Source organism: Oratosquilla oratoria, chromosome 2, assembly GCF_046742065.1.
Source record: "Oratosquilla oratoria isolate Oo_2021 chromosome 2, ASM4674206v1, whole genome shotgun sequence".
NCBI lineage: Eukaryota > Metazoa > Arthropoda > Malacostraca > Stomatopoda > Squillidae > Oratosquilla > Oratosquilla oratoria.
In genome coordinates this window covers 86,065,814-86,091,420 of record NC_134778.1, presented here as the reverse complement: position 1 = coordinate 86,091,420, position 25,607 = coordinate 86,065,814, and the positions used below count along the sequence as shown (strand labels likewise).

The window sequence follows — 25,607 nt, the reverse complement described above, 5'->3', positions numbered from 1 at the left end:
TTACCCAACTCCGTCCTCCCATATTGGAAGCTCCGGGACGCCCTCTCCGCCGACGGGAAACTGGTGCTGTACGGCCAGTGTATCGTCGTCCCCGCCGTCCTACGGAAGCGCACGCCGGCCCCGTGCCCTCCCGAAGACGCCGCGTCCCATCCCTCGGTGGAGGACTTGCGGTCCTCGTGCGCGGATCCCCCCAGCTCGCGAATAGACATACCCCTCGTGATGGTCCTGCGAGCGAGGTAGGGGGTGGTATAGTGCTTTGGCATAGGGTACTAGCATAGTGCGGGGCACCATAGTGTAGCGGCGTGCCCTGACCAGCAGTGACGCTTCCCGTACAAGGGTTCTTTCATACGGCCAACATGACCCCTTCTCATACCTATACTAGGCGTGGCAGTGTCTTCGCCCTGTGTGGCGAAAAACGTTCTTCCACGCCGGCAGTTACTCGTTAGACTCCTTACACGCGTGACGCGCCCTCATGTATCCATAACCTACTGATTAATAAACGCGTAAATCGTCCTCACAGTGTTTTACTGTTTCCTCCCCTTGCATGATTGTTTACAAACAGAATGGATAGACATCAAGTCAAAATTTGTGGGCTTTAGTTTGGAGTCTCACTGGTAGTTTATGTCAAGGATGACCTGAGTAGGCACAGTCTGGGAGATCCCTGACTTATGCTATCCCCAACCACAAAAAGCCAAGCCCAATGAGTCAGATGAAGGTTTTTCTTATCTAGGTATACGATGTTCTAGAAAGTCCATGAAAAGGTTTATCTCATATATTTGTGATTATCAAAAACATTTGTGTGTCTTTCCACAAAGACAGCTTTGTACGAGGCAAATAAAATTAATGCCAGTTACTCAAAATATTATCTGTTTATACTTCACTTCTTCCTATATATCTCTTTCCTTTCAGTCTGATTAATACCTGAAACTATAAAACCATCTTTCTCTACATATTACAAATTCTTAATGAATTCAATAAGAAAAAAATCTTTCACATCTTGTAAAGAATTTTTTTTTTTTGGACAAGTAGGTCATGACTAGATCAAAATCTGTCAACTTTTCAAATCAGAACTAGTTACCACAAAAGATTGATCTTAGAGTCCAGATATCAATTAGTCCAGTCCCATGGACAGAAAACCAATCTACAAATGTAATAATAAAGCAATTCTCAGTGGGATATGACATCCAATGTTTTCAGTGGTATTTTCATGCACAGGGACCAATGTCAAGTACCTGCAAGACAGATTTCAGTGTCATCTCCCTGCTGCTCATCTTCAAAACCTGTCAACATCTTCACTTCCATCTGGAGGTGAGGAAGCTGACACTCAGTCTCTAGACCAAACCCAAGATATTTCACTATCAGCTTGGTATTTTTCCATCTTTTCATACAAAGAAAGCTGACAACTGGTGATTGCTCCACACTTATACAATGCAAACATCAACTCAAGGTTTCTTCTCAAAGAGATCTATGGAAAGGCCTAAGGGCCATTATCATCTGCTGTGAGGCTGCAAATTCCCAGTCAAACTTGAGGCAACAATTACCATATTTCATGAAGAATATGAAAAAGTCTGGAAGTTTTACAGTACTTATTTTTCTTGACCACTAATCAGAAAAAAATAACAGCCATTTAGATGAATTTCATCATGACCACAACAATACAAAAATTTTCCCCATTAGAAAAGCCATGTCAAGTATCATAAATGTTGTCTTGTTTCACTGACTGGAAACTTGCAACCTCAGTGGCTAGGAATAGTCTCTGTGAAGAACCTCTGGACCACTGTATGTGCTGTATTTGTGTGAGACTGTTTCTATATCACTGGTGGAAGTAGTGTGAGAGGAGCAATTGCTTGCTGTCCCCTAGTATGAAAAACTGGAGGAAACAAATTAAACCAATAGAGACCTTGGGCTTAGCTTGAGCTTCATCCATTTGGGAACCTCTTGAGGGAGGTGACAGGTTTTAAAAATGGGCAAAAGGGAGACGATCATCTCTACTGCCTTTTTTGCAGAATCACCACTGTCACTACAAAAGTCCACTATAATGGGCACTGTCCTAGCCTCCCAATAGGTGGGAGTTTGTGATGTTAAACCAAATCAATCACCACTGGCAAGTACCAGTCATATGACATGTATAAGCAAAAAGATACCACCTACTTCTTACCCACTGATGTGTACAATCCAGTAACATTTACAATCACTGACTCACTTGAGCAATAGTTTGTATGATATCTAAGTTTAATCACTAGATCACTAATGATCTTACAAAGATACAAGAGGAAGCTGATAACTGAATTACCAAAATTTTCAGCTGTCTGCACACATCCGACTATTGTTACTCTTCTTAAAGACAATGTTTGAACACAATCATGGATGAATGCTGGGAAGACCAAGATAAATAAGTACATTCCATACCAACACCAGAAGGTTATGATGAATATCCTCATTAATTGCTTATATTCTTTCATGCACAGACATTGTTCCTCTTAAAACATTCAAAGAATGCTAACATGTGAGATCTATTATGTTCTCTAAGATAGCATTCAGTCCTGAACTGAGCCTGGCTATATAATGACAAATTTGTGTGCTAAAAGATACAATTCCCAGTGTAGAGGTAAATAACAATGCTAAAGTCACTTTGTCCACAAAAAGAATTGTATCTTAAACTAGTCCCATAAACAATGATATTGTGAAGTAAAACCTCCTTCATAAACTACCAACCTCTACTGATATAAAACTAAGGAACCATAACCTAAACTGCTAATTACTATTCTGGAAATGTGGATCTCAGATGATTTGGTAACAATTCGTGCCATAAAACATCCATAATTGTATCACCATTTTCCAAAATTCAGTAAATGAGGAAATCCTGGTTTGCCATGCAACAGTGCACACAGCCATCTTAGTGATGGCATACACACAACAAAGCTATATGTATATGTGCCAAAGCCTTTTCTCTTCTATAAAGGGGTGGCAGAGTTAAAGAATACACCTAAATCTAAGATGGGGATTGGATGGGTGAAAGGTGGGAATGCGTTTTGATTCAGCCATCCCCATTATTAGTGAGAAAGGGCCTTTTATTATATGTATTTTTGTGATAGGGATATACATATATATATATACATAAATCAAATCCCCTAACTTATGAAGTCTCAGAAATGTGACCCCACACTTTACATGTAAAAAGGACTACAAAGGCGGAGCATGCCGACAGGAGACCTTTTGGTCCATATCTAGGTTGGATGCAAAAAAAAAAATCATAATAATGATAAATAAATAAATGAAAATCAACTGCACATTATTCAACATACCTAATAATGTATCTATCCTTCAACTCACCAACACCCTCACCCCTTTTACATCTCATCACCACAGTTTTGTCTAGGTTTACATGCAGCATTCTCTTCTCACATACCCTCCAAAATTCTGCCACTGCTTCAGTTTATCATGCAACTCAGCCACAAGCACAGTGTCATCTACAAACAATGGCTGACTCACTTACCACTTCCCTCCACTCTCATTAGTTCCAAATCCCTGCCCACTACCCATGTATTAACTCCCTTATCACCCCATCCCTATGTGTGTTCAACAACCATGGTGACATTCCAATCCTGTTCTAGCTCCACTTCCGCCTTAAACCTTTTACTATCTCCATTCCTTACCCTCACAAAGGTGTAAGCTCTACAACTAAATGCAAAATCTTGTGATCACCATGAAGACGTTCTCCTATTCTATATATTTACAACACATCCCATAACACCTATCAACCCTGCTGTACACCTCCAAATCCATAAAAACTCAAAAGACATTCTTCTATCCATCTATGTAACAAGAGCTTTTTTGGAAGCAAAGTCAAAGGCATGTATGTAATCCCACCCATTCCACTACTCTTTCCTCCCTCTCATCTTAGCTCCTCCTGGATGACAAGTCATCTAAGTATCCCGCCCACTGCCCTGGGTCAGAAGTAATGTAGCAAGACACAGAACATCCACAGCAAGGCTGCTTCACTTAATTGGTGACCCCCCTCTCCATCCCCTCATGCAGAACAGGAAAAGACAGAGAGAAAATCTTTTCAGGCTGCATCAAAATATCATTCACACACAAACTCACTGTTAAGAAGCTGCCCTCACTTCTAGTTCTCCTCCCTACCAACCTCACTGTCCCACAACCTTGGACCTCCAAGGCACCCCATTGAAATTTATTGTGGGGCCAGCCATGTGACTCATGTGCAAGCTGGCCATGTGACTTGACCAAAGCTTCCTTGAAGGACAAAGCCTCCTTGAAGAAAAGTATGTGCAGTTCACCAGCCTACAACGGATGCTGTTGGGTCCCAGCAACGACTAACCAGAGCCTTGCCTGACCATGTGATGATGACCACTGGATTCAATGAGGAACACATACCCGTCTTCATGAGTCAGCAGTGTAAGAATGTTTTGCATCTGACTTCCCACACATCACACTTGACCTCGAGCCAATTAGGAGCATGGGTCATGACCTGCTCTTTGTTTTCTCACCTTGTCCCCCCTCTCCCACAAGCACATCACCCTGGGACATGACTTGAAATGCATAGTCATCACCTTCCTCACTCTCTCTTTCCTTTCCCCTTTTCTCACCTTAAAGTGAGTTATCATTATTTGGCACCCAACATTCATCTTTAAATAAACAAATATTCTCTCCATCAGAGTTTGCTTTCAAACCAGCCTAACATTTGAATGCCCAACATGGGGCAAGCTCAGCCTAACATCTGGCTGCCCAATGTTTGGGGCTCCCGATCCTCAGCTCTGCCACTTGACTACCACCAGATTGACTGCTACCAGCCACCACTTGATCTGCCAAATTGTCTGTCACTTGACTGCTGCCAGTTTGATTGCCTGCATTCTCAACTACCACTGGTATTTGCTGCCGCTCAACTGCTGCCACTTATATGCCAGATTGTCTACCACTCTACCGCCGACACTTATCTATCAGATCACCTGCCACCACTGCCTGCCAGCATGACTGCCAGATCACCTGTCCACCAGCTTGACTGCCACCGCTACCTGCCATTCCTGCAGACTGCCATTTCGACAACCTACACTCTCGCCTACCACAGGTATATTCATAGCCTACTGCCACTACCAGTAGAGCTGTGAATGTCCCCACCTTGACCCATCCACATGCTCAAATGAGATGACAAGGTCCTGCACCTCACCTCTGGTAAAGCTAATGACTAGCAACCTCAACTGTCAAGTCCACAATGCCCTGGGTGGCCTAATGCCCCACCTGCTAACCACAACCATTCTCAAGTGTCTATCTTTCCAGGGAGATGTTGCAACCACACTCCAATGCCACCATATGACATGATCCCAGAATGTGTTCCAGGTACAAGATGCCCTGAGCAGCCTCCTGAGATGTCCCAACCTCTTTAATGTCACCCAAGATGTATATGACATCTCCAGTCCCACGGGATTAGCGTAGTGCCCCGAGGCTTGCTACCCTGTAGCAAATGGACCACCATCTGCTGCTACCCCTACAGTCTGATGGCCAACTCTACCTTCACCTTCAAGTTCCAGCCCCATCATGAAGACGACTCCTTTGATGATTTCTTGTCGAGGCTCCACATGACTTCACTTCCAGCCTCGACTTCCGTGTGGGGGTGTTAGGAATTTGCCCTCATTTCTAGTCCACACTCCTTGGTCCTCATCCCTCCTCTCCTACCTCACTGTTCCATGACCTCTGACCCCCGAGGCCCCCCAAGGGAATCACTTCTGGGGCCAGCTGTGTGACTCATGCTGCCTGGCTGTGTGACTCGACCAAAGCTTCCTTGAGGCCCACATGTGGGACAAAGCCTCCTTGAGGAAATGTATGTGCAGTTCACCAGCCTACGATGGATGCTGTTGGGTTCCAGTGATGACTGACCAGAGCCTTGCCTGACCATGTGATGATGACCACTGGATTCACTGAGGAATGCATATCCTCTGTCTTTGTGAGTTGGCTGTGTAAGAACGTTTAGTGTCTGACTTCCCATGCATCACACTTGACCTCATGTCAATTAGAAGCACAAGTTGTGACCTGCCCATGTATATAAAGACCAGATGAATACCAAAGATTCAGATCACCTCAGAGCATCACACAGTGAGCCTGGCTTGCTGCTCCTTACTTTCTTACCTCATCCTCCCCTGCAAGCAGATCACCTTGGGACACAACTTGAAATGTAGTCATCACCTCCCTCACCATCTCATCCCTTTTACCTTTTCTTGCCTTAAAATGACCTTTCATTTTTTGATGCCTAACATTCATCTCTAAATAAACAAATATTCTCTCCATCAGAGTTTGGCTTCAAACCACCCTAACACACTAATAAGACCAAAACTGGAGTACGCAGCAACACTATGGACATCCAGTACTAAAGAGAATATAAAGAAATTAGAAAAAATACGAAGAACAACGACAAAGTTGGTACCAACTCCCTCCAAATTTACATACGAACAAAGATTGTCCAAACTGGAATTACCAATGCTGGAACAAAGAAGAGAATGAGGAGATCTGCTAACTATAGAATCATGAAAGGAATGGAAATCCTAGATAGGAATGATTTATTAAGATGGGACAATGGAAAAACAAGAGGACACAAAAAGAAACTCAAAAAGGATAACTATAGAAGAGATCAGGAAAAAAAAAAAAAATAGCTTCCAATATAGAGTATACCTGGAATAACTTAAAGAAACAGTGTGTGCAAACACTATTCAAGAGTTTAAAAAAAAACTTGATGCTGAAAGATGCAGACGGGTCACCAAGAGCATAGCTCCCTTCCGGTATAATACAACTACGTACATACATACATACACCAAAGGCTTTTTTCCCCCTTACATGGAAGATAGCTAAAAAGAAAAAGGCATAGAAACCACTCCCACCCATTCCATCCTCTACATACTCCATTCCCCTCCACCTTCTTCCCTCCCTCACATCTTGGTACCTCCTGGATGACGGGTTATCCCTGCATCCTGTCTACTGTCCTGGGTCAGAAGCAGTGTTGCAAGACACAGCACATCCACAGCAAGGCCGCTTCATTAATTCAGCGACTCTGCCTCTCCATCCCCTCATGCAGAAAAGGAGATGGGAAGAAATCCCTTCGGGCTGCGTCAATTTATTTCTCATACATACTCCCTCACCTCCAACCCCCCACCCCCTCATGCATCACATCATCATCCATACACAACTCTTCTCCATTCACTCCTATCTTCTGTCCTCTCCCGTCCTTCCTCAACAGACATTCCCCTCTTCCTCAAAGCCCCTTTTACCCCATCCATCCATCTCATCCTAGGATGCCCCTCATATTCACTCCTTCCAACTCTGCCTTCCGCTCCTCTTTTACTAATCTTTCTTCACTCATTCTTTCCATGTGTCCAAACCATCCCAATACACTTTCCACCCCTGTTATCCTCCTCACCTCCTCATTTCTCACTTTATCCAGCCTATCATACTTCTCAGACATTTCATCTCAAACACATTCAAACTCGTGTATGTTAAAGACAGACTGAACATTTTTAGAAGCTCTGCCAAGGGATTCGAACCCTGACCTGTGTGTACATAATCACAAAGTCAAGACGCTAGCGACTGAGCTACGTGCAATGGTTCAAAAGGACTGTACAAGTCCCAGACCATGCTTCATTTAACATCAGATGATCTAGTCTCATTTTCATCCAATCCCCATATTAGGTGAGTCCTCCGACAAATTGTGTATGTTAAAGACAGATTGAACATTTTTAGAAGCTCTGCCAAGGGATTCGAACCCGGCCCTGTGCATATATAATCATGAAGTCAAGACTTGTACAGTCCTTTTGAACCATTGCACGTAGCTCAGTCGCTAGCATCTTGACTTCGTGATTATATACGCACAGGTCAGGGTTCGAATCCCTTGGCAGAGCTTCTAAAAACGTTCACATTCAAACTCCTTCTCTCTTCCTCTCTTATGTTCCATGTTTCTGCCCCATATAGTGCTGTTGGTACAATCACTCCTTCATATAACCTCCTCTTAGCATCCATTCCCAAATGTCTATTTCTCATTACTTTTTAATCCTCCAAGACATTTACTCGATTCTCTCAAAAACTCTTCATACACTGATTTTTATCAATTACTCTCTGCACTTTATGGACTGTTTTTGGAGTGCCCCTACAGACCTGAGCCACACAAAATTTATCTATGTTTGAGTAAAATCTTTACTCATAAAGAAATAGGGATGCTTTTGTACCACTGCTGTTCCTCCTTTATGCTGCCCTCTTACATATTCTTTACAACTTCTATGACTGCCTCTTCTTTTTCTGATCATCTTATGGTAAGGTGAAGAATGCCACTACCATGTTCCCATGTGCATTGTAGAAATGACTGAATGGGATGGAGCAGAGACTTGGGATCACCCACTCTATATTTTTTTCTTATGAAAAGTCAAGACATAAAAAAGTCTGGGAAGAGGACATGTGAGCTAAGACACCAAACAGATGACACAATGTTATTTTACAATACCTAATATTAACATAATAGAGATGATATAAAATTTCTTTCCTGAATGATTTATCGGCCAACCCAATGGTTGTTACCAGATACTTCTGGAGGTGTGGACCTCCTGCAAAAGAAGTAGGGCAAAAGATAGATACAATGGAAAAATTGCAAAGCGGCTTACAGCCTGACAAAACTGGATGAAAAAAACAGCAACACTACAACATACTGCTTAGGTTTTTAACTTTTTTTTTTCCACCTCGCCTGCTTTTACCTGCAGAATGTGGTGACAAGAGATGGAAGAAAAAAATCCCTACCCTTCCCAACCCCATCGCACATGTCCATTTTGTTCCTTTCCACTAATATCATGCAAAGCTTGCACCTTACCACTTTCCCAGCCATCTAATAAACATCAAAATTTTAAATGTAGTCGGTGAATACCTGTCTGTACAGTTAAAAACAAAACATATACTTTAACATTTCTGTCTTAGGATTAACCATGCAAGAATACTTCAGGAAATAAGGCTTGATATACATGTACCAACTTAATCCCTTCAATCCAAGGGCTGTTTCTCAGCTGAATAAAACCATGTGGTGCTAGCCATAATATTGGAAATTAAGGATATGGACAAAGTTGGAACTGTACATGAATTTGAAAGCAGTAACAAATAGGAACCAATAAGTGTTCCTCTTTTTCTGTATACTACAGTTGGGAACAATTAGATAAATACAATTAAATTAACAAAAGGCACAACAGCGCCATAGCAATTAATACATTCTACCCTTCAATCTAACAGCTGTAACTATGCTGCCTATGTTCACTGGCATCAATGAAGGGCGAGGGTTTAGAAATGTCATATCAAAATTTTTTCCTGGATATGGGACTGGACTATGATCACTGACATCTAAGTTGCAGATTCATGAATCTATTATTATTATATATATATATATATATTAAAAAAAAAAAAAAAAAAAAAAAAAATCTTTGGTTTTACAAAAAAGTAGTGTTGACTAAAGATATTTTTTCACATTGAAGCACATTATGATGAGTATCACCATAAATATATTAAGTAGCTGATTCAAATGCCAACACCTTTCTAATTAAATAACAAAATACAAGTTATAATAGTTCTTTTCTTTTTGTGCCTTTTTCCATGAAAAAAGGGTCTTCAAACTAATCACTGCTGGATAGAAACTCCGTTAACACCATTGTATAAAATAAATTTATGTGCTCAACATGTCAACCTACTATTTACAAGATACAAGATTTAAAAAAAAAAACTATGAAAGATCCTCAAATTCAAAGTATCTACTCTTTAAATGCAATACTACTAAATATCATCCAAATTTCTCTTATAGAGAAACGGAAGCCAGCGACGCAGAAGTCGGTTAAATCCAGGTTGATTAGATAATCCAATACCAATGATTACCATAACATAAGCACAAAGCAACATGAGCATTTTGTGGTTGGCAATGTATCGAAGAACTACACTGCTGCCTCTGCAAGAGAAGGAAAAATAATAGAACAATAATGCACAATGGCATTACCCAAACACTTTTCCACTCTTCCCAAACACTTCTCTCCTTAATACAATTTTGAATGACTTCTTTACAAAATGCAAGGTAAAACTAACCTCCTGGGTGAGTTAGTATTTGGAGAACAGTAAATAAGGAGGTATCTGATCCTCACAAGATCACTATTCACAACTACAAAGTATTTGTCTGGAACTGCTCCACCAAACATATCTCCTGTGTAGGCCCGGTTCTGATCATCTGAAGGCAACAAAATACTGATGAAATATCCATTTGAATGACATTCCATGAATGTACAATAGATCTCTGAACTTTGGGTAATGTTTGACCAGTAGAGAAAAAAATACATAAAATTATAATAAAACTATTTTGCTGATAAACTCATGTTGAGAGCAGTTTAATGAATCATTAAAAAGAAATTCAAGTGTGGTAAAGAACCTTTCACACCCACTACATACCTCTGGTTTGGCACTTGACATCAGGATGGTCGACCAACTCACACAAGGCAATTACAGACATTGACGGGCCTAAAGAAGAATTGACCCAACCTTGTCCAGCTGGTGAATATGGCAGACTTACACTCATTTCACTGGATAAATAGATTCCTTTACCAAACAATGAAGTCTGTTAAAAAAAAAAAAAATAGTCAACATAAAAAATATTTTCATTGACTTATATGATTTTTTTTAAACTATGAAGAAATATAAAATACATTGTATCTAACAGATCTTTTAACCTTGCTGCATTGCCTTTGACCCAGGGCAATGGGTGACATGCAGGGATGACCTGTCATCCAGGAGGAGCCAAGAAAAGAGAGAGGGAAGGGTGGTGAATGGGAGTGTATGTGGGGATGAAATGGGTGGGAGTGGATTTATGCCTTTGACTTTGGCTACCTCCCTTGTAAAGGGGAAAAGGTCTTTGGTATATGTATGTATTATTATCATTATTGTTGAGGCAGCTGTCCTACTGGTTTCATGTAACCCAGTACTACCTGCCACATCGTTGGATTGTTGGCTATTAAGTGGGCTCCCTCCCACTGGTCACCCACCAATGAGGAGGATGTGTTGGACACCCAGATGGAAGAAAAAGAAAACTATCAAAAGGGCATACGAAGTCTCAAAGTCAATGACTGTCCAACCCTATTATGGGTCACTAGCCCATGTATTTGCTGTGCATGGCATTCCTGCAGGGCCAGGAGATGGGAATACTAGAGGCTGAGTGATAACCCAGCACTGTGGTTGCACTGGGATGTCCACCTTGGACTAGCAACATGCCTCTTTGGTCCTTTATTCAGGCAAGGGCAGGTGGCCCCTTCTTGGATCAGAGAGGCAAATTGACTGTGCTGCCTAACCTGAATCTTTGGGTTAGGTATGACCTGAGTCAAGTTACTATTGCCTGGGCCGACACATCATGGTCCACAGTTGTCCTACCCTAATGTCAAGGTGGTGGGTGCATATACTCTTTCATGACCTCTGGGACTATTAGGTCACTATGTATACCTAAATCCTAGTCTCCCCTCATTGGGCTCAGTGGTGGGTGGGGTCCTGGGAGGGCAAATCATTGACATATGTACATGGCAACCATATTGACACATATGGTGGGAGCAAAAAGAGGATGCAAAAGAAACCACAAGAGTGAAAAACTAGGACTGCAGAGTGTTGCAAAAAAATCTAGACACCACATTCACATGGAATCAAGAATAGAAAATTAATTTCAATACTAAAAAAATGCAAAGTACTGGAAATGGTCACTCCTTGAACTATTCCTTGGTAAGCGAGCCCATTACAAAAGCAAAAAAAGAGATATTTGGGAGTGTTGATAAAAGACAACCTACCATGACATATCAGCAGGATTGTGGGAGAGATATATGGACTACTGAAGAGCATTAAAGTGGCTTTTCACTACATAGAGATGATGAAAAAACTCATAGACACCCTGATCCATTACAATTTTCAGGTCACTAAAGGGGATAGACCACTTTATTAAGGTTGGGAGGGTTTTAAGAAATCATGAGAACAAATGAAGGAATTGTACATGTCTAAAGGACGTGAAGAAATACATTTTTCATCATACATGTACCAAGGGCTTTTTCATCCTTACAAGGGAGGTAGCTAAAGTCAAAAGGCATAATTCCACTCCCACCCATTTCATCCCCACCCACTCCACTCCCATTCATCACCCCTCCCTCTTTTCTTGGCTCCTCTTGGATGATGGGTCATCCCTGCATCTCACCCATTACCCTGGGTCAGAAGCAATGCAGCAAGACACAGCACATCCATATCAAGGTGGCTTCATTTAATCGGCCCTGGAATAGTTAAGATGATACAGTTGGAGCAATACATGAATTGAAATCTACGTATGACAATTGGAAAATAAGGATATAGCCAAAGCTGGAACCATACATGAATTTGAAACTATCTCTATCAATATGCCAAGAGTTTCTTCCCTTTTATGAGGGAGGTAGCCAAATCAAGGCATGTAACCACACCTACCTATTCCACTCCCATCCACCACCCTTCTTTCCCTCTTATCTTAGCTCCCTATGGATGAAAGGTCATCCCTGTCTTCTGCTCACTGCCTGGGTCAGAAGCAATGCAGCAAGACATTTTGAAGCTAGGTATGGTCAACTGGAGAGTAAGAGACAGGACCCCACAATCACTGCTCCTTTCCTCCCTACTAATATTAGGTAAATAGAATACTGACAGTAGTCCTTCCATCATTTCTTCTCTGAGAGATCTATAGGAGGGCCCACAAGTTTGCTACTGTGAGGGTGTGGGATGATATGTGAAGAGGTGAGCCCACAGGCAGGTAGAAGACTAAAACAGGAGAGGCTTGTAGGAGTGATATAGCAAAGGCTCAAGTCATAGAAGATGTTGGGAGAGGTCTTTGTTCAACAGTGGACTTCAAATGGCTGATGACATATGATATGTCATTCTGCTACCCAAGTACCAAGACAGCACTGAAGAAACAAAGGAAACTGATCCACCTCTACTCTAACTGTGTCTGTGTCTAGTGTTATCATTCAGCAACAATGAGGGCAGATTAATAACAACATATCCTCAACAAAACACAACTTTCAGATTTTCCTCACCTTGTTCATGTGCTGTTGCAAGCCATGATGTAGAATAGAATGGAAGTTGTCCAATCGAGAGCCATGGAAAGCAAACATTGTTGGTCGAAGCCCTCGAACTTGTCTGAAAAAAAGAAATTGTGGGTAATGGTACATTGAGGACTTGCCTATGACCCTGATCTATAGAGTGCCACACTTGCAATACAATCTTAACCGAGATGTTCAATTATGGTCTCTAATTTCATTATTACTATTATTATCATCATTGTGGTAAGGCAGATATGTGAGAAAGCTTTGGGAAAAAGTAAGGATGTTTTTTTGGGCCTTCATAAATTTGGAAAAGGATTATGATAGGGCAGACAGGAAGGCACTGTGGGAGGTATTGCAGATATATGGGATAGGAGGAAAGCTATTAAGAGCAGTCAAGCGTTTTTATGAGAGTAGTAGAGTCTGTTAGAATTAGAAATGGAGAGAGCAAGTGGTTTGAGGTAAAGGTGGGACTTTGTCTGGGATGTGTCATGTCACCATGGCTGTTCAATGTATACATGGATGGGATGGTGCAAGAGGTAAATGCAAGGGTAATGGGCCAGGGATTGGAGATGGTTAGAGAAAATGGAGAAAAATGGGAGATAAGCCAGTTGTTGTTTGCTGATGACACTCTACTTGTAGCAGGATCAGAGGAGGGATTAAGGAAGTTAGTGACAGAATTTGGGAAGGTAAATACCTTGGGAGATTAAAAAGTGTAACGAGAAACAGATATTTGGGAATGGGTGCTAAAAGGAGATTGTATGAAAGGATGATTGTACCTACAGCAATGTATGGGGCAGAAATATGGAACATATGAAAGGAAGAGAGAAAGTGTTTAAATATGCCTGAGATGAAATGTCTGAGAAATATGGTATGGGTTACTAGGCTGGATAGAGTGAGAAACAAGATTAGAACAGGGATGGAAAAGGAGTTTGGAGATAGGGTTTATAAAAGAATATTGGGATGGTTTGGATACATGGAAAGAATGAGTTAAGAAAGATTAGTGAAAAAAAAAAAAGTGTGGAAGGCGGAGGTGGATGGAGTGAATGAGAGGGAGACCAAGGATGAGATGGACGGATGGGGCAAAAGGGGTGTTGGGAAAGAGGGGGACATCTGTTGAAGAAGTAAGGGAGAAGACAGAAGACAGGAGTGGAGAACGGTTGTGTACAGATGTGATGCATGGAAAGGAGTGGGTGGGGGATGGGGGGTTTAGGAAGTATGTGCGAATGATATTTTGGCGCAGCCCGTAGCAATTTATCCTCATCTTCTCTTTTTCTGCATGAGGGGATGGAGAAGATGGGTTGCCGATTAAATGAAGCAGCCTTGCTGTGGATGTGTTGTGTCTTGCTGCATTGCTTCTGACCCAGGGCAGTGGGCGAGATGCAGGGATGACCTGTCATCTAGGTAGAGCCAAGAAAAGAGGGAGGGAGGGAGGGGTGGTAAATGGGAGTAGAGTATATGGGGATGAAACAGTTGGGAATGGATTTATGTCTTTGACTTTGTCTACCTCCCTTGTAAGGGGGAAAAAGCCCTATATGAATCCATCATCATTATCATTTTTTTTGTTTTAAGTTTTCTGCCTTTACCCACTATACCAAGAGACAAATCAATGAAGCATTTGTTAAGAGGACAGAGCTTTAGGACCATATGCCCTTGCTGCTATCATGCTTGTTCTACTGGGATTCAAACTGCCCTCTGTCCAGCTTCTGGTCTCCAAATACTGGCACCCTAGTCTGGTTGGCCACCAAGCTCTGCAACTTTAAAGGTCAGACTGAAATAGACAAACTAATTTTTCTAAACCACCCACTCCCTTTTAGAAGTGGTTTTGTAAACTATCCCAGTCAATTCCATCATCGTAATACTGTAGTCATATTTTGATTAAAATATGTGTTTATAAGAGAGGAATTCTGAAAATTTCCATAGATCCCTGAGACGTGCAGCCATTCATCATGCATTGGCAGAACATCATTGTAATCAAACATTGTATCAACATAATAGCACCTTACAATTGATTATTGCATACACACTCAAGGTTTCTAGTGAAAAATGCCACAGAATTTAATTGAATCTGAAGAAGAGGAGTTAAGACAGTAGAGTTTGTTCATTCTCCATCCAGCCATATATGTTTGAGTCCATAATATGATACCAAACATCAAAAGATGATCAGGAAATGACTGAATATGATGAGGTTAACCTTCTTGACAATGATGATGAAAATGGGAAATCCAACCATAGTGATGAAGAGAGTGGGGAGGAACTGGATCAGGAAGAGAAAAACTGGGGATACATATCTAGGGATAAGCTAGGCCTAAAGCAAAATTAGATCATCTATTCTTAGTGCCAACAGCACTGTATGGGGCAGAAACATGGAACATAAGAGAGGAAGAGAGGAGGAGTTTGAATGTGTTTGAGATGAGGTGTCTGAGAAGTATGATGGGGGTTACTAGGCTAGATAGAGTGAGAAATGAGGAGGTGAGGAGAAGAACAGGGGTGGAAAGGGAGTTGGGAGATAGGGTTGATGAAAGAGTATTAGGATGGTTTGGACACATGGAAAGAATGAGTGAAGAAAGACTAGTAAAAGAGGTATGGAAGGCAGATGTGGAGGGAGTGAACATGAGGGGACGTCCTAGGATGAGGTGGATGGATGGGGTGGAGGGGGCTTTGGGGAAGAGGGGAATGTCTGTTGAGGAAGGACGGGAGAGGACAGAAGATAGGGGTGAATGGAGAATGGTTGTATATGCATGATGCTGTGATGCATGAGGTGGAATTGGCAGGGGAATAGGGTTTGAGGTAGTATGTGTGAACAAAATTTGACACAGCCCGAAGGGATTTCTCCCCGTCTTCTCCTTTTACACATGGGGGGGACGGAGAGGGGGGTCGCCGATTTAATGAAGCGGCCTTGCTGTGGATGTGCTGTGTTTTGCAACACTGCTTCTGACTCAGGGCAGTGGACAAGGTGCAGGGATGACCCGTCATCTGGGAGGTGCTAAGATAAGAGGGAGGGTGGAGGGGTGTGGAGTGTATTCAGGGATGGAATGGGTGGGAATGATTTTATGACTTTCCTTTTTGGCTACCTCCCTTGTAAGGGGGAAAAAGCCTTGGTATATGTATGTATGTATTCTTAGTGGTAACCTAATCAATGAACTAGTGCTATGGCCATAGGCCTAACCATAAATTTACTCACCTAACCTCCCCCCCTAACCCCCCAGCTCAGTAACAGTTGGCAATCTTATAAAAAGCCAAAATAAAAGTAGAGAAAATGTTCGTCAAGCAGGTGTTTACTGTGTGCCATGTTTAGGTTGTAAAAAGGTCTACATTGGTGAAAGTTTACGTGGTGTTGATAAAAGAATATCAGAACATAAATATGATATGAAAACTTACAATACGAATAATGCCATTGTTAGACATAGATACAATACAGGCCACAATGCTGACTGGAATAATTATAAGATTATTAAATATGAAAACCATACTATGAAACATAGATGTTTTGAATCTGCTTTTATATCTCTCATTGATAATATAAATCAAAACAATGGATTTTTTACAATAAATAAACCTTTAGCAATTTTAATAACAAAGTAACAAGCAATTTACGCAAATTGTGTTTACACCAGTTTCACATTCGTTTCTCCCTACAAGCTTGGGTTATATAAGGAGTCAGATGCTTGTCCACTACGTTATTTCTGAAGAAGCCCTGCTGGGCGAAACGTTAATTACATTGGATCCCATACTCTGCATTTGGCTTCTCTCCTACAGTGCTGTTGCAGTCGTTGCTGCTTTTACTCAATGCTGCATACAAAGATAAATGTACTGTACCTATATCTTACACTTAAAATGGATTAAAATAGATGAGAAAGATAGATCTTAAAATACACACACTTAAAATGGATTAAAATAGATGAGAAAGATAGATCTTAAAATACACATATATTTAGAGTGCATATAACAATTGAAGATTTAGGACAGGTAGAGGTTGTGTAAATCAGATCTTTGTGGTAAGACAGATATGTGAGAAAGCTATAGGAAAGGGGAAGGATGTTTTTTGGGCTTTTATGGATCTGGAAAAGGCTTATGATAGGGTAGACAGAAAGGCACTGTGGGAGGTTATGCAGATTTATGGGATAGGAGGAAAGCTTTTGGGAGCTGTCAAGAGTTTTTATGAGAGTAGTAGAGCTTGTGTCAGGATTAGAAATGGAGAGAGTGAGTGGTTTGAAGTAAAGGTGGGACTTCGTCAAGGATGCGTTATGTCGCCCTGGCTGTTCAACTTATACATGGATGGGGTGGTGCGAGAGGTGAATGCTAGGGTAGTGGGTCAGGGATTGGAGATGGTTAAAGAAAATGGAGAAAAGTGGGAGGTGAGCCAGCTGTTGTTTGCGGACGACACTGCGCTTGTGGCAGGGTCAGAGGAGGGATTGAGGAAGCTGGTGGCAGAGTTTGGGAGAGTATGTGATAGAAGAAAGCTAAAGATAAATGTGGGTAAAAGTAAGGTGATGAGATGTACAAGGGGTGAAAGTGGCAGTAGACTGGAAGTGAACATTAAGGGAGAGTGACTGGAGGAAGTGGATAGTTTTAGATACTTGGGTGCAAGTGTAGCAGGAAAAGGTGGAGTGAAGGTGGAGGTAGAATGTAGATTGAGAGAAGCGAGTAAATGCCTTGGTGGATTAAAGAGTGTAATGAGGAATAGACATTTGGGAATGGATGCTAAGAGGAGACTGTATGAAGGAGTGATTGTGCCAACAGCACTGTATGGGGCAGAAACGTGGAACATAAGAGAAGAAGAGAGAAGGAGTTTGAATGTGTTTGAGATGAGGTGTCTGAGAAGTATGGTGGGGGTTACTAGGCTGGATAGAGTGAGAAATGAGGAGGTGAGGAGGAGAACAGGGGTGAAAAAGGATTTGGGAGATAGGGTTGATGAAAGAATATTAGGATGGTTTGGACACATGGAAAGAATGAGTGAAGAAAGACTAGTAAAAGAGGTATGGAAGGCAGATGTGGAGGGAGTGAACATGAGGGGACGTCCTAGGATGAGGTGGATGGATGGGGTGAAGGGGGCTTTGGGGAAGAGGGGAATGTCTGTTGAGGAAGGAAGGGAGAGGACGGAAGACAGAGGTGAGTGGAGAATGGTTGTATATGGATGATGTTGTGATTGCATGAGGAGGAATGGGCGGGGGTGTGGGGTAGTATGTGTGAGTAAATTTTGACGCAGCCCGATGGGATTTCTCCCCGTCCTCTCCTTATATGCAAGGGGGGACGGAGAGGGGGGGTCGCCGATTAAATGAAGCGGCCTTGCTGTGGATGTGCTGTGTCTTGCGACACTGCTTCTGATCCAGGGCGGTGGGCAGGGTGCAGGGATGACCCGTCATCCAGGAGGTGCTCAGATGAGAGGGAGGGTGGGAGGGGTGTGGAGTGTATTTAGGGATGAAATGGGTGGGAGTGTTTTTATGCCTTTCCCTTTTTGGCTACCTCCCTTGGAAGGGGGAAAAAGCCTTGGTATATGTATGTATGTACAATTTAAAAACCTTAAAAATGGTAAGCAAGGTTATATTTAATATGTGTGTGTGTATACAGGTATAGTATATACATACAGTACCCGTATATGTATATATACTTAAATACAGTACAGTATTAAAACATTAAAAAACTAAGAAAAAATTATAAAAATGAAACTAAAAGGCAAAAAATTGATAAATAAACAGTAAACAGCTTGTATATAATAGTATTCAATAGAAAAAGTTACTTAAAAATGCAACAGATTGATACCATGTATCCTAGAGTATAACCCACATGTTGGCCATTTTGAATGGTATCCGACTTATGACCAGTCCGACTTATGACTGGTTGGTCAGAACTGATTAAGGTCGTAACTTGGATAGTAACTGTATTTCAGATATATGGGATAGGAGGAGAGCTGTTAAGAGCAGTCAAGAGTTTTTATGAGAGTAGTAGAGCCTGTGTTAGAATTAAAAATGGAGGGAGTGAGTGGTTTGAGGTAAAGGTGGGACTGCCAAGGATGTGTTATGTTGCCTTGGCTGTTCAATTTATACATGGAGTGGTTTGAGAGGTAAACACAAGGGTAATGGGACGGGGATTGGAGATGAGTAAATGGAGAAAAATGGGATATAAGCCAGTTCTTGTTTGCTGATGACACTGCACTTGTAGCAGGATCAGAGGAGGGATTAAGGAAGTGACAAAATTTGGAAAGGTGTGCAAAAGAAAGAAGTTGAAGATAAATGTGGGTAAAAGTAAGGTGATGAGATGTACAAGGGGATATGATGGCAGCAAATTGGAAGTGAGTATTAAGGGAGAGAGACTGGAGGAAGTGGATAGCTTTCGATAATTGGATGCAAATGTGGCAGGAAAAGGAGGTATTGTGGTGGAGGTAAAATATAGAGAGAAGCAAGTAAATGCCTTGGGGGATTAAAAAGTGTAATGAGAAATGGGCATTTGGAAATGGATGCTAAGAGAAGATTGTATGATGGAGTAATTGTGCCAACAGCACTGTATGGAGCATAAACTTGGAACATAAGAGAGGAAGAGAGGAAATGCCTATGAAGTATGGTAGAGGTTACTAGGCTGGATAGAGTGAGAAACGAGGAGATGAGGAGGAGAGTGGGGATAGAAAGGGAACTGGGAGATAGGGTTGATGAAAGAGTATTGGGATGATTAGGACACATGGAAAGAATGAGTGAAAAAAGATTAGTAAAAGAGGTGTGGAATCCAGAGGTGGAAGGGGGTGAACATGAAGGGGAGACCAAGGATGAGATGGATGGATGGGGTAAAGGGGTACTGGGAACGAGGGAATGGTCTGTTGAGGAAGGAAGGGAGAAGACAGAAGATAGGGATGTGTGGAGAATGGTTATGTATGGATGATACTGTGATGCATCAAAGGGAGTGGGTGGGGAATGGGGGGTTGAGGGAGTATGTGTGAATGACATTTTGATGCAGCCTGAAGGGATTTCTCTACATCTTCTCTTTTTCTAAATAAGGGGATGTGCTGTGTCTTGCTACATTTCTTCTGACCCAGGACAGTGGGCAAGATGCAGGGATGACCTGTCATCTAGTAAGAATCAAGAAAAGAGGGAGGGAGAAGTGGTGAATGGGAGTAGAGTATGTGGGGGTAAAATGGGTGGGAGTGGATTTATGCCTATGACTTTGGCTACCTCCCTTGTAAGGGGGGAAAAAGCTGTTAATATATATATGTTGGAACTGACCTATTTCAAAGTGTTTCTCTTTGTTGTCTGAATACTTTTGTCAGTTTGCTTTTTGGTAGTTTATGAAAGTTATCTTGGTCATGGATTGTAGTTTTTCTCCCAGTTCTATGAAGCAATCATGTTCCAGTAGCAAATTTTATGTAAAAGAGAGAGAGAGAGAGAGAGAGAGAGAGAGAGAGAGAGAGAGAGAGAGAGAGAGAGAGAGAGAGAGAGAGAGAGAGAGAGAGAGAGAGAGAGAGAGAGAGAGAGAGAGAGAGAGAGAGAGAGAGAGAGAGAGAAAACTCATCTCAAACACATATGCAACATAATACTCAAAAAAGGAATAGGGACTTCAACTAACTAAAAATTTCTAGTATAAATACCATGAAAAAGCATCAGGAATAATAATAGCATCAAGGCATGTCTATGATGAACTCAAATCTGTTGGAAATGTTACAATCATCAACATCTGGTGTTCCACCTTTGCAAATAATAAAGGATGACAATCAGCAACTGATAACTTACTACTTTCAGCCAATGATAGAAACAGTTCCACATGAATACAACAAACAACAGTACAAAGTTTCTTCCCAGATATATCTATGGCAGGGCCCAAGGACTATTGCCAGCCAATGTGGTGCTGCAGGTTTTCATTTGGTGAAACTTGGAGTAATTAAAAACACACGCACATACAAAGGTCCTCTTCTCCCTTATAAAGGAGGTAACCATCCATCATCCACTTGTTTTCCTCTCATCTGAGCTCCTAATGGAGAATGGTTGTGTATGGACAATAATTTGATGCAGCCCAAAGGGATTTCTTCTTGTCTTCTCTATTTTTAACATAAGGGGATGAGAAGGGAGGTCATCATGTAAATGAAGCATCTGGCCCTTCTGTAGATATGTTGCCTTGCTGCATTTCTTCTGACCCACAGCAGTGGGTAGGGGAGACAAGGATGACCCTTCAACCATGAGGAGCTTGAGAGGGAAACAATGGGTGGGGTTGTTGTTGTTGTCGTTCCCTAGACTGTCTGTCCGAGCAGTCCCGTCTCCCCAAGGAATGCCACAGCCAAAACTGGGTTTTCCCACAAATCCTTTATAGAGTGTATGTTGTGTTGTTTGCGTGCATGATTGTGTTTAATGCAGTCTTCCATTATGTGTTGTATGGTATGGGGTGAAGTGTTACATCCTGGGCAGTTGTTCACAATGCAGTCATCCAGCCTCTTCTGGTAGCTTAGAAGTGCTGGGTGGTGGCCGCACCGCAGTCTGACCAGGTGGACTCTGTCCTTTCGTGGGAGAGAGGATTCAGAAGGGTGGATATCAGGGGGTCTGGCATGCAGCAGTGTGTTGTCTTTCAGTGTGTTAATGGAGCGGTGAGTGATATGATTTTGAATATGTTTCCGGAGGCTGGTATTTGGTGGTTGTGGAGGAAGAGAAGAGAGTATCTGTGTGTGATACAGGTCTTTGGGTGTTGTTTTAATGTTTCTTGGTGTGTGTGGATGTTCTGCTATGTAGTGTAGCGGGTGTGATGTGTTTGTGGTGGCTGCAGCAAGTGTTTCTGTGCCTCTCATGTCGAGGTGGTCCTTGACTTTGAGGACTTTTGTTTCATGGTGTAAATGGTCTGTAGATGTTGTATTTGTGCAGCCTGTAATTGTTTTTAGGGCTTTGTTTTGTATGATTTGAAGGGTGTTGTGGTGTATCTCACTGAGTTTAGGAGCCCATGCAGGACTTGCATAATTCATCACTGAGCATATGCATTGTTTGTATATTGTTGTATTAGTTTCTTTGTTTTGTCCAAATGTTGTTCCAGTGATTGACTTAAGTGCATTAAGTCTAGGTGTACATTTGTTTTTTAAGTTTGTGATGTGTTGTTTGAAAGACATGGATGTATCGTATGTTACACCAAGAATTTTCGGTGTGTTTGTGTGTGGTATTAGAGTGTTGTTGATGTAGAGATGAGGTATATATTTGTGTTCTTTTGTCCAGTTGGTGAGAAGTGTTGCTGTAGATTTGGTTGGAGCTATTTTGAGTCTGTTTGTGATGAACCATGTGTTGAGTGTATCAAGGTATGGCTGGATTATTTCTGCAGCTTTGTCTGTGTTATGATGTGTGCATGTGATTGTTATGTCGTTTGCATAGGAAGAGATTTGTATTTCTGAGGTGTCTGGTGTGGGTAAGTCATGCATGTATAGATTAAAGAGCGTGGGGGATAGAACAGAGCCCTGTGGTACTCCATTCTTAATGTTTCTGATGTGCGATGATTGGCCATTATATGACACGTAAGCATTCCTACCTGCCAGATAATTGGCCAGCCATCTTTTGGTGTTATTGTGCATGTCTGTGTTATATATTTTATTTGTTAGGTTGTGGTGGGGGATAGCATCAAAAGCTTTACTAATGTCTAATGTTATAGGAAGTGTTCTGTGGTGGGGCCTATCTGAACTGATGCCATCTGAAATTCTTTGTGTGAGGTTTATCACAAGAGTGTTTGTGGAGTGCAGTGGACTAAAACCGTGTTGTGAGTCAGCAAGGGGAATATGTGGTGTGACAAGTTTAAGTATTAGGCATTCAATGACTTTAGAGGGGGGGCAGAGAAGTGTGATTGGGCGGTGTGATGTTGGGATTGTTGGGTCTTTGTTCGGTTTTGGAATGGTGATTATTTTACCATGCTTCCAGATGTCGGGTATAGTGTTGTGTGAATAGCTGTAGTTTGCAATGTTTGTGAGTGCGTGTATACCTTGTGGTCCAATGTGTTTTAGGTGGATGTTACTTATGTTATCAGGGCCACAGGCGGATGAGTGCTTGAGATTATGTATTATGTGTTTTGTCTGACTGTCTATGAAGGGTGTATAGTCTGAGTCTGTGGGAAAGTCTTTCTTACGTCAAATAGTGCATCGGTCGTCAGGGTGAGAAGTGAGATGGCTTGTCTGTGCAAAATGATTTATGAGTGTGTTTGCTTGTTGTCTGTTTGAGGGTAGATTGTCTGTTGTTGTGATTATTGCTGCGTGAGAGTGTGTTGTGTTACTGTTGGATAGTGTAATGCTGTTGAGTGTTTTGTACAATTTGCTGGTGTTTGTTTTGTGATCAAGTGTATTGATAAAGTTTTGCCAATTTTGTGTTTTTTGTTCGTGTATTTTATTGGCAATCACAGTGTTTAGTGTTTGTATTTGGTCTGCTATGTTTTGAGGGATGGGTGTGGGGGTATTGTGTTTAAGTGTGTCTCATTGTCTGATGAGGCCTTGGATTTCTGGTGTGAAGTTGGGGTTGTGTGATTTTCTGTTGCCTCTAGGGATGTATCTCTTGTCTGCATTTTGTATGATTGTATTAAAAGTGCGCACAGCATTGTTTATGTTTGTGATTGGTGTACTGTTAGGCGTTTCAAAATGTTGTTCTGTCTCTTCAGTAAAAGCTACCCAGTTAGCTCTCTTGTAATTGGTGTACGTGTGTCTGTGGCCAACTGGGGTGCATCTTGTTTTGGTGGTGATGATGATTGGAAGGTGGTCAGAACCAAGGGTTCCGACCACTCTCCATGATGTTGTTGGGGTTAGGCAGGGGGAGCAGGTGATATCAGGAGAGGAGGGAGTGTAGAGGGCTTGGTGTGGGATATGTGTATGATTATGTATGTTGTTCATGATAGTCAATGAGTCAAACTGAGTCTGTATATCAAGCCCTCTGTCTGTGTCAGGGTTGTCGACATACCAGGCAGACGACTTGGCGTTGAAGTCACCACCCATGATCAGGTTGGGGATTGAGGCTAGTTGGCTAAATTGAGGTCTGAAGGTGTTTGGAACTGTGGGGGATGATTGGGGAGGAATGTACATGTTAACTATTGTCAGTGTTGATTTGTTGCCTGTGCGGATTCGAATTGATTGGATTTCTGTAGTGTTATCTGTGGTAGGAAGGAGAATTTTGGTTGTGGCACTTGTGTCCACAAAACAGATGGAGTGGTGGATCAGGGTGATGAGTCCACCGCCATTGCCGTCAGTCCGGTCTTGTCTGATGGTGGTGTAATTATGAAATGATGGTGTTTTGTGTGAGTGTCTTAGTTTTGTTTCTTGTATAATTGCAATGTGTATGTTGTGTTGTTTAAGAAAGTGTTCGAGTTAATGTTTTTTCATGTTAATACCGTCAATGTTGTGTTGTAATATGTTGATGTTGTGTGTTCTGTATGTGTTGTATGTTGCCATTTGGGGTTGAGGTTGGGGTGTTAATGGGGAAGGTATAGGATCTGGGTTAGAGGGGGAGAAGGAGAGATTGGGGGCAAAGGAAGGGGAGTACTGATTGGGGATAAGGGCAAAGGGAAATTGGGAGTAGGTAAGGGTGCTGGCTGTGGTTGGGGAGGTGGGAGTGGGGTTACTGGAGGGCAGGTAGAACATGTCTAAGTGTTTGTGTATTGGTTTGTTTCAGCAAGTGTTGTACAAGTGAGGTGGGCCCAGTTTTTGCACATATTGCACTGAACTGAGCCCTTTGTCTGTCTGCTCGAAGTAATGGGTTTAGAGCATGTTGGGCATGTGTATTTTGTGGTGGGCCCAGGATTGCTCTCTACATTTCCGGCTAAAAGTAGAAGAAGAGGGGTGATCGCCGGAAAATCACCCATCGGTGCAGAAAAAACATAATATTGCATGTTGAGAAAAAGGATTGTGGTACTCCCCAAGGCAGACGTAGCTCCTCTTGGGGATCAGTGCCACCTGCGTAAAGCCGGTGGCCAGGGCTGGTTGCCGCCATTTGGCCCCCAACTCTTGGGATTGGGGGGTGGTCCCACAATGTAGACGCTGCAGCTCCAGGACCAATGGGTGGGGTTGGACACATGCCTTGGCTAGGTACCTCCCTTATAAGGGGAAGAGGCCCTTGGTATGTAAACAGATGTACACGTATATACATTGTAGTATACCTTGCATGTGTGTATGCCTTGGCTGGCTACCTCCCTTTTGAGGGTGGAGAAGCTTTTTGGTGCTTAAATAGATAGTATAAAGCAACTATTCAAGTGGTTGTTCAGCCTTACTCCACTACATAAGTAACATATGTAATATATTATCATGCCACATAATTGCAAAATAATTCCTAATGCTTTCCATAGTAATTATGATGCACAGGCATGACACATTGGATGTCACATTAGAAATAGCTACCTGAACCGATTTTCAGGTGTGGGATGCCAACACAATTCCACCACATGGGAAGGCGTTGGCACAGGGACTACCATCCCTGCCAATGAGGAGAGTACCTGGAACTGTGAGCAGTACGTCATTCATATGTCCGTCATTCATACGTCTGTCAACTGTGATTCTAGTATTAATAATATGTCAAGTCACTGTAT

The 25,607-nt window shown here is 42.1% G+C and overlaps 1 protein-coding gene across 8 annotated transcripts in view; it reads right to left on the bottom strand.

Moving 5' to 3' along the window:
* Positions 1-757: 757 nt before the first annotated feature.
* Positions 758-25,607, bottom strand: part of LOC143040870 (protein mono-ADP-ribosyltransferase PARP16-like) — a 45,355-nt gene continuing 20,505 nt past the window's right edge. For all 8 annotated transcript variants that reach the window (XM_076212320.1, XM_076212326.1, XM_076212312.1 and 5 more), the window contains 5 exons: positions 25,420-25,520; positions 13,095-13,197; positions 10,462-10,627; positions 10,105-10,243; positions 758-9,970 (listed from right to left, as the gene is read on the bottom strand). In XM_076212320.1, the coding sequence (XP_076068435.1) occupies positions 9,802-9,970; positions 10,105-10,243; positions 10,462-10,627; positions 13,095-13,197; positions 25,420-25,520 (678 nt within the window). In that variant the 3' untranslated portion in view covers positions 758-9,801. The remainder of the gene's footprint in view (positions 9,971-10,104; positions 10,244-10,461; positions 10,628-13,094; positions 13,198-25,419; positions 25,521-25,607) is intronic.